The sequence below is a fragment of the Labrus bergylta genome, chromosome 9 (genome assembly GCF_963930695.1).
Source record: "Labrus bergylta chromosome 9, fLabBer1.1, whole genome shotgun sequence".
NCBI lineage: Eukaryota > Metazoa > Chordata > Actinopteri > Labriformes > Labridae > Labrus > Labrus bergylta.
The window spans coordinates 26,864,213-26,878,542 of NC_089203.1; the positions used below are offsets into that span (position 1 = coordinate 26,864,213).

At 38.8% G+C, this 14,330-nt stretch overlaps 1 protein-coding gene across 1 annotated transcript in view; it reads left to right on the forward strand.

The window, feature by feature from the left end:
- The window catches only part of tlx2 (T cell leukemia homeobox 2), a 167,769-nt gene extending 157,648 nt beyond the window's left edge, over nt 1-10,121 (forward strand). The window contains exons 2-5 of the mRNA XM_065958887.1: nt 4,375-4,587; nt 5,251-5,488; nt 9,147-9,327; nt 9,715-10,121. Of these exons, the coding sequence (XP_065814959.1) occupies nt 4,488-4,587; nt 5,251-5,488; nt 9,147-9,327; nt 9,715-9,726 (531 nt within the window). The 5' untranslated portion in view covers nt 4,375-4,487 and the 3' untranslated portion in view covers nt 9,727-10,121. The remainder of the gene's footprint in view (nt 1-4,374; nt 4,588-5,250; nt 5,489-9,146; nt 9,328-9,714) is intronic.
- The last annotated feature ends 4,209 nt before the right edge of the window (nt 10,122-14,330 follow it).

The following is a 14,330-nucleotide window of genomic DNA, read 5'->3' on the forward strand; positions in this document are numbered from 1 at the left end:
CCTAATAAATGTCGAGGAGTTTTATCCAACTGACGCTGAGGATTAAACTCTGTGACGTTAAAAACATAATTCAGTCCAGGTCTAGAAATAAGACTTGTTTATGTGCTGGAGGGTTTATGATGAAGACCAGTTTATGGGTACTAAATGATTTAAAATGACCGACCTGCTGAAGAGCAATAGTTTCCTTCTCCCTTCTTTAATGTGTTTATTATTCAAATATTCACAGCAAGTCGACACGATTACTATTACTATAATTATTAGTGTTATTTGTATTCTTTGATAAGTTAAAGCCTACTTTTAGTGCAATAAGAAAACTATCACTTGATTAAAAATGTATTTAAATCTGAGCTTTTAAAAAAAAAAAAACACAAACAATCCCAAAATACAAAAAACACAAAATATAAAAACTGAACAGTTACTTAACCTTTGTAAAATAAAATATAGGCTATATATCGTCTGTAGTATAACATATATCCACTAAATATAAATTAAAATAGATACTCAAACTGTTTAACAGACACGTGAAAATAATAATAAATACAACCACTAAACAGTAAGCAGATCACATAATAATAATAATAATAATGATGATAATGATGATAATGATAATAATACTAATACTAATACTAATAATAATAATAATAATAATAATAATATAAGAGGAGATGGTGTTGATCATTTGGGCATCTTGACAATAAACAGAGCGATGATCCAGCACGTGAATCTTCTCCTTCCGGCCACATATAGCTCCAATAAAAAACCTAATTAAACCTTTTTTCTCTCTCCGGTTAATCTCTGTCTGAGTTTTTAATGGAAAACATTCTGCATTTCATCTCCGTGTCTCCACGCTCAGCATCTCCTCTCGGTGACAGAACCCAGTGTGTGTGTGTGTGTGTGTGTGTGTGTGTGTGTGTCTGCGTTTCGTCCCGTATAGTGTAATAAATAGCAATATATGTTCATGTTATATTTCAATATCCCCTTTAGAATCCTTCACGGCCGTATTTATTAGATTGCTGCAGAGGTAATATCCGCAGAGGGGAAGGGAGGCGCTGTCACACACAAGTGTTATTAAGTAGAGCTGCTTTTATTATGGAAACACATTCTCCACGGTAGCATTTTAATTCTATTTCCATGTGCTTATGCTCAATCGTGTTAGCCAGGCAGCACATTTAGTACACCCGCTCATTTCGTTTTTTTTAATGATGAAAGAAAAAGTCTGCACCATGTTCTTTAGGTTTCTCTTTTACTTCCTTCTCTTCTTCATGGGAACCAGATTTCTCCTTTTTTTCCTTTAAAAAAAACAAAAACATTTTCAACATGCTGTTTTTAAATATTTGAATTTGCATTTCTCTGAGTGAAAAGATTTAAACCTTTAATTTAGACATTACAGGAAACCTAAAACACCCTGACCTAATTTTGTCTTATTTCCCCATCCAGTTTCTCTCTTTGTATTTAAATAATGATAATTGTAAATAACAGTGTTGCTTAATCAGCATCCATTACAAATCTCTGTCTGTTTTTCCTAAAATCGAAATGTTTGAAATATTGTTTTATACCTTTGAGAAAGGTGCATGCTACCTTTAATGAGACTAAAATGTTAACACACAGGGCTACTAAACATATTTGAGTGTTAACATGAAGAGAATGGATTATGGGTTATATTTTTCATTTTATTTAAACTAATGCAGTTGAGCAGGGACAGTCTTTTTTTTTTCCAAATTGCTTCAGAAATCCAGTTTATTGTTTGCTTTAAAGACCACTCAAGCTTAAAGGTTGCATCATTTCTTAACGTCCACTCTCCATAATAATAGATATGCATAAAATCTAAACATATATCTGCCTCCTGAGATGCTTTAACTTTTAAAAATGATCTTTCCAAACACCGACGTGTCTTTCTGCTGCAGTGTCCAGCATCCTCTTGTATTCATCAGCATTCTGCACACGGTGAGAGAGAGTTTCCTCTGCAGTTGTCGGTGTCCAAACGCTCCTGGGGTTCCTCTTGAACGTGCTTGTATGCGCCTGGTCCATTAGTTAGCCCCACAGATGGCCTGAAATAGCCGTCTAAATGCGCATGTATTGGTGAGCCAGACCTGCTGCTGCTGCTGGGAGCAACAGCAGGCCTGTTAGCTCTCTGCATGTGACCCGTATGAGGCTACACCCAATTTTATTTTGGACCAAAAAACAAGAGCCAACAACACAATGTTCAAATAGAGCAAAAGCTATTGAAACGTCCCTGTTAGAATAAACACAACAAACGTCACTATAAAGTCAGGTTTAAAGGCTGCAGAGGTGCTACTGTCCACTGAGAACACTTCACAGAAACATCCCAAACATCATGGGGATTTTGTCACTATAAACTCATGATTAAATACCAAAGACGTCTGTCTCAGTCCCAACAGGAATATTAGAGGGGATACAATTACCATTTATGCTACTGTGGAGCATCAGAGCAAAACACATAATGTGAAACCTGATGATAATATTATAGGCATATTACTGTGGGAGATTAAAAATAATAATGAGAGAGGAAGCAAACGAAAAACACCGTCACAATAAATCCAGCTGCAGAACACAATAAAAAAAAAAAAGGCATTTTTATTCCAGGCACTAAATCTAGCGTTGCTAATTTACACTCAGGTAATGTTAACTTTATGTGACCTACAGTTAAAGGCACATTGAAGCGCTTTGTCTTGATTTTACAAGTCATTTGCTCTCGCTTGCCTCAATTTGCCACTCGTGTTCAGCACCATCAGGGGACAAGTCGGCTGCTCCCTGGAAACGACTGCCGAGCGCGTAATCACTTCATGTTCCATTTTCCATCCAAATTGTCATCGTCTGTGCTGCAAATGAATTTTTTCAGGGTTGCTGAAACTCTGCGAGCAAAAAAAACAAAACAACAAAAAAACAAAAACAAAGCAACGTGGCCCCTCTTGGGACACCTATGCAGATGTTATATTCATTTTGGCTTCTGGTGAGCTTTTCCCTGACAAAACAACAACAAATAAACACCCTGTAAGACAGGAGGCAAAACAGCTTGTTTGGGGAACGAGTGACACAAAGATACACATTCTATTTTTTTTTTTCTGTAGTGGATTTCCATTTTGTCTAAAAAAAAAGCACTGAGAGTGTGGCCAGGGGAGTGGATCCATGGCCAGAAACGATCTCATTACATTTATCGATCTTCTGTTTACCCGTGGCTGACAAAATAGACAGGATTCATAGATATTTTATGATGCAGAGGATAAGTTGTTATTAATACCCAGATACAGGCATCTGGGAAAGTGAACCAGCAGAACAATAACACAATGAGAGCTCACACATTCACAAACCAGTTAATGCATGTTCATAACAATGTCTGTCCAGTCATCTAAACATACAGAGTTTGGACTTAATGTGCCTGTAGAATAATTCTGCATACGGTTGATGTGAGTGCCAAAACAAATGATATATTGTTTGGAATTATTGATGAAAGTTGCTTGATGTTCTGCACTAACTGCATATTATCAAATGTAATTAATCTGATGACACACAATACGTGATTTTGAGGAGTTTGATGTTTTGTATGGAAGACCTTCTGGGCCAAAATTTCACATTTTTTGAGTAAAATTGGCAAATATTGTTAATATGTATATTGTCAGGGGTTTAATGTAGGAATGCTTTGTGTTTGTTTAAAAGACATTTTTGAGCCAAATTGAAGTTTGCTTTAAGAGCAAACGACCTAAAAAAACTGATACAGTCAGGGTTTAAATGTAAAAAAAATAAAGAAGAAGAAACTTGATATTGTTATGGAAGATATAGTAGCAAAATTGAATGCTTTGAAATAATTCTGCTCTGGTGGCAAACACTGCCAGAAAATACTTACTGACTTATTGTTCGGAGTTTAAATGAGGAATCTTTAGATTTGTGTAGAAGATATTTTGTTCCAATGTTAAATTTGATCTTATACTTTTGATCCATTGCCCCCCAAAAAAGGAGAAAAAGCATGTAACAATGTCTTCTTTGCTAGTTTTTGGAATAGCACTCAGATTGCTCGAGCCTTTGTTTTAAAGTGGGGTTATGATATTATCGTGTTTATAAAATAATCTTCTGACCTTCACATTAACCCTCGATCTTCTGATTCTGTTTAGTACTCAGTATGTGCTTCATTTATCTTTGTGAGCTATACATATTTTTCTAAATGGCAGATGTCTCATTTTCGAGCTAAACCTCTCTTAACTTAAGTCTCTGCTAGATAATAACGTTAAAGCAGACTCTGCTCATCATTCAGGGATCCTTCATGTGATTAACTTGCTATGCGTCGGCGCCTGCACAGTGCCGGCTGCTGTGCTGCTGTGCTCCAGATGTGGGACCTCAATGTGTCTCCCTTTCCTTTAGGGGAGCAGGCAGAGGAGAGCCGAGCCGGGGAGGCTACAGGGGGGCTGGGGGCCGCCGGGTCCCTCTGCCCTCTCCCCAAGGGAGACATCGGCAGGGTCCCCGTCTGGAGCACTATGGAGACGTTAGCTAAATGCTATTACCCCGAGCTCGCTCACCTGCGAGACGGCAATGGCCTTCTAGCAGACTATCCTTTCCCAAAGGGGGCTTGCCCAGGTGAGTGACCCCCTCCCCCTCTACCCCCTTAAAAACACCCCTAAACATGTGTTTTACTGCTTATTATGAAGTGCATCCCTCTAAATTGAAAACATTTGTTTGTGAAAATGTAAAGAAAAATTGCTTATCTAGGAGTTTAAACTGTTTCTAATATTTGCATAATATTTTCTCCTATAGAGTATTTTATTTAGTTGATTCTGCATATCCCAGTTTTCCTAAAGTCTGTCTCTGACTTTTTGTTGGTTCTTCCGTTCTGCATGAATCAGACGGCTGTTTGGTTCTTAAATCTGGCAGGGGGGGATTATCAAGCGTAATTACATTTGTTTTCTTCAATTGGCAGCTTCTGGGCCTTCTCTCTTCTCCGACTCCCCCCAAACACACACTGGCCTTTTTCCAGAGTTAAGACAAAATGGACAATAATTGTATCTAACCGAGTGGACTGGAAAACAAAATGATGTTTGTAACGTGAGCTAAACAAACAGAAAAGCTCCTGGGAAATAAGAGTTTGGGTTCAGAAGTGAAGCTCACTCCAGTTTATAAATGAAAAATAAAACGCTGACACAAAAACTTCAATTACTTCTAAAAATCTTATCTCAAATGCTAATACTGCCTAACACTCATCAAAACAAAGTCAAATACATCCATTTTTCTTTTCATTTCCAGCAGCCCTCTCGCCCTTCTCCGTGACCCGTCGCATCGGACACCCGTACCAGAACCGGACGCCGCCCAAGAGGAAAAAGCCCCGCACCTCCTTCAGCCGGGTGCAGATCTGCGAGCTGGAGAAGCGCTTCCACCGGCAGAAGTACCTGGCGTCGGCGGAGCGCGCCACCTTGGCAAAAGCCCTGAAGATGACGGACGCGCAAGTCAAGACCTGGTTCCAGAACAGACGGACAAAATGGCGGTAAGAATGCAGGCGGGCGCTCTCCCTTTCTCGCTTGAAAAAAGTGTTATCATTGGCAGTTTAATGCAGTGTGAAAGGATCATAATTCTCAGTTTTAGTGCCATATTTTGCTCCCAAGAGCAAAAAACAAAGAGGCTGTGGTGCTTTTTCCTCTTTATTAGAACAAGATTTTTCACTCAGAAGATTCCCCTCCTCCAGGCGTAAATCCACAGAGCTGAATGTTTTGGTCCCGGTCTCCAAGTGGGTTTACTTAAAAGACGAGTAAAACGGCCTCTGAAGCAGTTTGAGACGTCGTAACAACACAACACCTATTCTGCTTAGCTTAGCTGCCAGTCGAGGCCACTTCACTTGACCAAGCACAATTACTCGTGAGCGTCCTGAAAGGCCTTTTAGAAAAGCTGCTGTCCAAAGCAATACTGAAACACTCACAGGAGGAATCCACTGCCAGGTCTATAGACAGCACACAGACACACACACACACACACACACACACACACACACACACACACACACTCGCTTCACTTCATTCTAACTGTTGTTTATTGCCATTTGGAGGTAAATGAGTAGGAAATCAAATTATCAAGCCCTGCCCATACTTAAAGGGACAGGACGCATTTTTCAAAAGCACATTACAAACGGCTAATAACCTCTTAGAGTTTTAATGGTTAAATGATCTTAAAGCTGTTAAGAATTATTTTTCAACTGGAATAAAACACTTGATAAAAAATGTTTGTTTTGCAGGCCCGGTTTACATTTCAGGGCGGCTTTGTTGGCATATCTGTCTAAAAGCATCAAATTAATTTAACATTTAATAATAATAATAATAATAATAATAATAATAATACATTTTATTTAAAGGCGCCTTTCAAAACTCTCAAGGTCACCTTACAGAGCAGAGATAAAAACGACAAAGTGACAACACAACGATAAAATTACCATTCAAAACACACAAATGTACAGGATGTAAAGGAGTTATGAGACCGAGTGGCGAATGATCAGACTGAATATGCCGGTTTAAAAAGATGTGTTTTGAGATGAGATTTGAAAAAATGGAGAGAAAGTCGATATTACAGATTTGTGGCAAGGTCACTCAAGAAACATTTTACCGGTAATTGAATTAATATTGATGACAAAGTAAAAAAAATGTGCGAAAATACTGATTTGTCTTTGACGACAGAAACCCTGCATCTCCCAGAAAGTTAGAAAGTTTTATGTCTTATAAATAACACTTACAAAGACCTGTGTGTAAGACTCTTTTTTATCTTTTAAAGAGAGTGCCTTTCATGTGCTTTAAGGCCATGTTAAGTTATCCTGTAGTTGCTGCTCGATGTTGTGAAATCTTACGCACTGCTCCTTTAATTCATGTGACGCATTAATGGCAAAGTCCTTTAAAAAAAAAAAAGTCATACAGGTTTATTTATTTGAATAATTACGTTCAAAAGCAGTGAACGTAAAGATGCATTTTTTTTTTTTAATTCAAGATGTGATAAAAGTGAATTAGCTTGAAATAAAACACCAGCAAAGTGAATCCAGGACTAAACAGCCCGTCCCCGAGAAGCGAGGGAATTGGCGTAACTGTTTTTTTTTTTTGTTCTGATTTCCTGGTTTTGCAGAGATTTATGCCTTCTCCCCGTAGTGTGCACCTGATAGGATGAGCATGAGGGATGTCTTTGCGTGACGACTACGCTAGTAACAAGACGATGATCGAATCAACAGCCGGCCAATCGGATTATGATAATGCTGTTAACAATAATGTGTGGCTAATGGATGGAGCTCGGTGTGCATGAACGAGTTGTTTCAGAGGTGTGTGTTTCCGCCTGTGAGATCCACCTGCCATTTGTATGTTGTTGTTGATCCTGACGGCAGGCGTTGGGTCATTCATAATGGTTTTGTGTTGTTGGTAACGTCATGTTTTAAAAAGGGCTTAAATAATCCTCATTGTGCCTGAAAGTGAAATGTTGTTTTCAGATGTAAACAAGTCAGGAGATTCATTTTAATAACATTTTAATGTATGAGAGATTTTTATTTATTTATTCATGAAACACAGGTTTTAAACTCGTATTCATATTTAGAACGCAACCTTTTTGTTTTTAAAGAAGTTCTTACAAAGAAAATCACACATTTGTATTCCTGTTCTGCATCCACTCACTCACTCACTCACCTCTTTTTTTAAAGATTTATTTTGAGGCGATTTGCCTTTATTTGACAGTAGATAGAGTAGGAAATCAGAGAGAGAGAGAGAGAGAGAGAGAGAGAGAGAGAGAGAGAGAGAGAGAGAGAGAGAGAGGGGAATGGCATGAGGGAAAGCAGCCACAGGCCGGACTTGAACCTGGACCCCCCCCTGCTTGGAGGATCGTACATACTGTAGGGCACGACCTTACCCCATAACCCTGCAGACTCAGAGTGTACACATTTCTTTAATAGATATACCATAAAAGTACAAATAATAAAATATCTTCTACACAAAAATTTGCAAGATTTCAAACTTCTGGAATAAAACATCTCGACGTCCATTCTTCTATCTTCATCACTGCCTACAACCACTAACCCCCCCCCCCCACATGACTTCTTCCTTGTACTGTCCTCATCGTTTTTTGTTTTGTTATATTGTTTTATGTTTTTATCAAAGCGTCTTTTGAGTTTTCAGAAAAGCGCTATGTAAAACCAATGTATTTTTATTATTATTATGAATTCATGCAGACGACACAGTTGGTTGAAGAGATAAAAATATACAGATACAGAGACAGAGTGTGTGTATCTTTATTGTGTGTATCCTTCCTTATTTTCTGGATACTCTTAGACACCAACACTCAATGTTTCCTCTAAAGAGGCTGCAGCATTTAAAACATACTCTAAATGTTTATAACACAGCAATGGATGTTTTATGGTTTTGTTAACATATGCCGCTCTGTAAAGAAAAACAAAACAAACAGATGTAACTTTCCTACCTTGAGGCAGAAAGAGAAGCTGTTCCTCCCCTCCCTCCGTCAGTCACCAACACCTGTCACTCATCCTGATCAGCTGTCATCCAGCTTGAGGCTGAAGTCACCGGCACAGGTGTTGAATATGTGTGCATTAAAAGCAGTGAACTTTAGCAGGTTGAATTACAGGAAAACGTTTTATTTTTACCCCCTCTCTTTTCATTACGATTTCTTTGACCCAGTTGCACGCTGCAGCAAATAAAGAGTTCATATTCTGCTGGCCGTCATTTGTGTAGTAAACTTTTTAGGAGATACAATAGTCTGACAAACCTTCAATGGCTTCCTTTAATGACCTTTTTACACCAAAGCAATGTCTATGTTGCACTCAACAGCAGTTGCTATGGTTGCAGTTTCTGACAAACTTAACCAAAACCACTCCAGATGTTCTTCTTTTTTGATACTTCAAAAAAGAGTGTGAATAAATAAATTGTATTCCAATCATATATTTGAACATCATACATATTTATTTACTTTATTAGGATCTTAATATTCTAAAAATGACCCTAAAAAACTACAATTGAATGTAAACGGTTTCCTGTCTGAAAGTTATGATGCATTTTGATGTTGTGGTGTGCAACATGACTCAATCTGGTGTGCATAAATCCCCCATAAAAAAACAAACATAATTTAGTTTTTTATGTCCTCTGTTTCCCCCTTTGTCCCCTTCATCCACCCAGGAGACAGACTGCGGAGGAGAGGGAGGCGGAGAGGCAGCAGGCCAACCGGCTGATGCTGCAGCTTCAGCAGGAAGCCTTTCAGAAGACGTTGAGCCAGCCGCTGCAGCCCGACCCGCTCTGCCTGCACAACTCCTCCCTGTACGCCCTGCAGAACCTGCAGCCCTGGGCGGACGAAAACAAGGTGACCTCCGTCACCTCCGTGGCATCTGTAGTTTGAGAGCGTGTGTGTTTGTGAGAGTGTGTGTGTAGAAGAGAGGGAGGGAGGTAGGTGAGAGAATGTGTTACTGAATGTGTGGATGGGAGGAAAAATGTTGTCGTGTCTGACGTTCAAAAACGCAGCACCGTTATGGGATTGTCTTAGACACAGAAAAAAAAAATGGACGTTGCTTCCTCACTCATTGATCGTTTACCAGCAACATGGTGGGGTTACTGCCAAGACCTACACGACAGCACAGGAGCCGCACTGACATTTTCTGTTTGTCAAATTTAAACAAACTGTTATCTTGAATATCTAAAGTCTTGTTGAGTCATATCCCTGCCTTACACCACGTTTCCGCTTTCCCTTCAGCTGTCGGTCTAAAAGAGAGGAGGGCATTTTATCCAAAAGTGCCAGGAAACAAAACGGACAACCTCTGTACATGCCCAACTATCAAGACTGTGCCCCCCTTCCTCTTTGTGCCTCTGGATCCCCCCCCAATGAGGCAGCAGAGACACTATGCCCCAATAACGGCACAAAAAAGACCTCCTGTTTTCTCGCTTTTGACTTTGTACAATATAGTAAAAAAAATGCATGTTTCAACCCTTTCTGTGTGCACTCGGGACGTACCAATTGAAGCCAGCCTGCCGAGGAGGTGGACTGCAGTGATCGAGTGGTAGAGGATTGGTGGGATCTCCTGATGATGAATTCCTCATTATGTTCAATTTAAAGGTGTTTTATATTAAATGATATTGTGAATTTTTGGAAAAGATGACAAAGCTCTCTGCTTTTTTTTTCTCTTCCCCTCTCTCTTTGTCTCGTCGGGCTGTTTCTCTCTGTTGTTTGTCACCATTATGAAAACAATGCAATAATACTTTACGATTTTGCCTCAGATAGTTAGCCTCTTGGGATTCAGCTATGATTACACATTAAAGTTTCAAACCACCCAAAGGTAAGATACTGTTGAAGTGTATCACAAAGACAGGGCAATACCTTTTTTTTTCTCCATAAAAACTGATGACTACAGCTCCCAGGTGTGACTGTGAAAGGAGGGTGTTGCTCAGCGGAATCCTCCCTGGATAAATAAAGGTTTGAGAACCGATGCCAGCTCAAATTACAGCGAGAGTACAAGTTGTGCCGCTGCCAAGTGAACATTTGAACTGCGGTCTGGCTTTTATGTTTTTGTTTTCATTCCAGTGATGTTTATTGGAACCTTTTGAAAAGGACATAACCTTGTTTCTATCTGCAGAAAGGGCGCTATGTGTTTTATTTTGAAAACCATGCCCGATTCAGGGACCTGAACATACAGCCAAATACTGACACATACCAGTCGCTAGCCAAAAACACGGCATGCAAAGGATTAATTTTAAAGTCAGGTGAGGAAAGATGAAGAGAAACTCTATATTATCTGTTTCTTTTTACCATCTTACCAAAAGATCCCACTAACTTCAGATGTAAAATGTGCTGATTTTATACAACCAATTAATCAAATCATCAAAATTAAACATAACAAAGACAAACACCTAGACTAAAGATTTTATTGACCCCATGGGGAAATTATTTTTCACAGCACCGTCAACACAGACAATTTCCACCAAAGAACATTCACACACAAACAGTCAAAAGTTCCCAGGCTTAAAGGGCGCCATTACCTAGTGCAGTGATTCTCAAAGTGGGGTCCCAGGACCCCCATGGGACCGCAAACCATAGCTTAGGGGTCCGTGGAATAACTGACAAACAATTGTAAAAGTGTGCTATATCATTGAAAAAGCATATCTACAAACTGGGACCTCTTACACCAATAAAATCAGCTATTTTTGTCCAATACTCCCGCCCACTTTAGTTTAGTGCCTTTAGATCAGTTCTGATATGATCGTGACATGTCGGTCACTTCATACTGAGCAACGATTAAAAAAAAAAAAAACTCAAAACAAAAAACACCTCGAACCAACATTTTCTCAAAGTTTATAAAATGAATTACTTGTAAAGTATAAATGTAGCCTAATTCTATCGCTGCTAAGTACTATATAGTACATCATTATATAGTATTAATATTTGCTTATCAAAGTTAGGATAATGAGGGGGGTCCTTGGAAAAATGTCTCACCTGAAAAATAATCACTAAAAACACCCGGGCTTATAAAGCCTCCGCTTCAACCTCTACAGTTTGTCCCCGCAAAATCATGAGTGTCAGGACCCTAATGTTTCCCTCTTATTGCCTGTATCCATTCTTTAAGACCCAGATTTTTCAAATGGAAGCTTATAAATATCTAGCTCTGGCCTCTTTATCCCTTGTGTAATACATCCCATCACACAGCAGTTTCTGGGCATATTTTGGATATTATTTGCCGGCAGCCAAAAGTAGGAGAGTGTTTAAAAATCTGAAGACATGCAGCACAGCGTGGCAGAGGCTACAGCTGCTGGCTGGAAACGCATCCTGGTGGTCATGTAGATGGTCTGTATACACTGCACGGAGGAAACGATTGCTTCAGTTTACTGAGCATTAAAAGACATATTTGACATTCCTGTAAACTTTTCATATTCTCTTTTAAGTTGTGTTCATTGGGGGTCAGCCCTATGTTCCCACATTTCTAAGAATTTTGGGAACACTTTATATAACCATAATCTATAAAGGTTAAATAATGGTAAATAGATAGTTAATTAACCATTAGTTAATAGTTATTTACTGTTAACAAACAATGAAATGATAGTTAATAATGTTTGTTTGTAATGATTTGTAATGCTATAATGTATGTTATGTTAACAGTTTATTGATGTGCACATTGCATTGCACACACATTGCACATTGCAAATGTTATAATGTATAATAAACTGTTACAAATCATTAGCAAACATTATTAACTATCATTTCATTGTTTGTTAACAGTAAATAACTATTAACTAATGGTTAATTAACTATCTATTTACCATTATTTACCATTTATAGATGATGGTTATTATAAAGTGTGACCAGAATTTTCTCAAAATTAGGCCCTATGTTCTCACAGGATACAAATTTCTCAAAAAAAAGGAAATGTGGGAACATAGGCACGCTCCCGTTCATTGGCTGGAGCACAAACTTAACAAAAAAAAACAACTTATGGTCAGTGTGTTTTCAGTTTGTGACACGTTTTGTCTCTTGCTGGAGTTTTTGCAAAAAGGAGTTAAGATCTCAAGGGCTGAATTTTATTATTATTTATTTTATTTTATTTAATTCTCGCACAATGTTCTCAAAAAAACAAAAAGTTGATGTTCGGTTGTTGACAAGTTTCTCTGTTGCAGAACTGCACGCTCTGCTTCCATCAGCTCACACCTACCTGATCTACACCTACAAGGAGGCATGGAAACTTCTGCCAAAAAAACAAACAAACAACAACATGAACTATAATCCTAAATGACGCCAGTATTATCTTCATTCACAACTTTTGCTCCCACACTTTTTTTTGGTTTTGCTTCCATTGTTGTCTGGGTGAATCATGGCCATGGAGACACCAGACAGCCCAAAAAAATGCTTTTGTTATCGGCACTTCCATGCTATCATGCAAATACTTATCAGCCGAGTCATAACAAAAAAACCTATCTGTGTGGAAGCTCAGAAAACACATCATTCAGGTTTCTCTGCTCGTAAATGAGCCTCCACCACCGTGACATTGCAGGAAGTGAGAGCCGGGCCGCACCCACCTCGACGGCCAATCACAAGAACACAAATTCTTTACTAAAAAAAGGAGAAGATTGTTGAAAGTAGAAGAAATGATTACACTTCTTTACTGCAGAAGAAGAGATAGAGTACAGGCTGTGAAGTGTCCTCTCTGTAGGACAAGTCTTCAGCTGTTTCTGTGCAAAGCCAACGACACATCATGCCATATTTGGGAAGTCTGTTGACTTTGAGTCGCTGTAACTTCAAATTAAATGCAAAAACAATACCCTGAATTGATCCCGATTTTTCTTACTGCTCTTCATCTGCTCTGTCTGCTGATTAGGCTGGTTAACGTTCATCTGACGGTGTCCAGTTGTCCATGTGATTAAGGTCATTGCGATCACTCGCCCGATGTTTCTGAGCAAGATTTCCTTTTTCTGTCTGTTACGTCTTGAAAAGCCTTTTAAAGTAATTATTTGTCATTTTGCATTCATCATGCATCATATACCAAATCGATATACCAAAGAAATAATCTATGTTTCCCATTCAAGAATCAGTGTTGCAGCTGGGAAGGAGCTGGCATGCAGTGATGCAAAATCAAGATTGTCTTGATTTTGTCTCAAAAGCACTTAAGCTACCATGTCTGTTTTGAAAATGCACAGAGTAGATAGTACAGATATTTGTGTTAAATTGTAAAAACAGAAAAGTAAAAAGAAGTCAGAGAAGTACTGAAGTAACAGATACCTGAGCAGGGGTGTTTCCCATGGGTGTTCTGGGGTGGCATGCCCCCGTCTCCTCCCTAAAATCTAATTGGCCACCCCAGGTGCTAATCCATAAACTACTGACTGGGCTACTTTCCCGACAGAACCAAAGTTCAAAACAGCTTTTGATTGACTTGAATTCACTTTTGTGGCATTGCACATTTTCTTGTGTTGGCACTGTGACCTTTGGAGATCTTATTGAGGCCGTAGAGAAATTAACATTAAGGTTTCTATGTTTCTGCTCTGTTGTGATGTTTGTAAGAATTAAAAACAAATACACCTGAATATAACATCTTTAGAAGACCTTAAAGTCTTTATATGTGATTTTTCACACTTAAATATAATAGAAATCAAGTATATCCTCTGAAAATAACTCTGTGAGTCATGACTGTCTACAATGGGTGTAACACCCGAGTCCCACTGTCTGTGATGTTTTCAGAGTTTTCAGAGTCCTATCTTCACTTTGTTTACATCGCCAGGACGGCCGGCTGACTCCTCCCCTCGTGTATAAAAGTTGTTTAATTGAGGGACTAGAGAAAAGAAGAATAACATACTGTACTCACTGCTTAACTGTGTTTCTAGATCACGCTC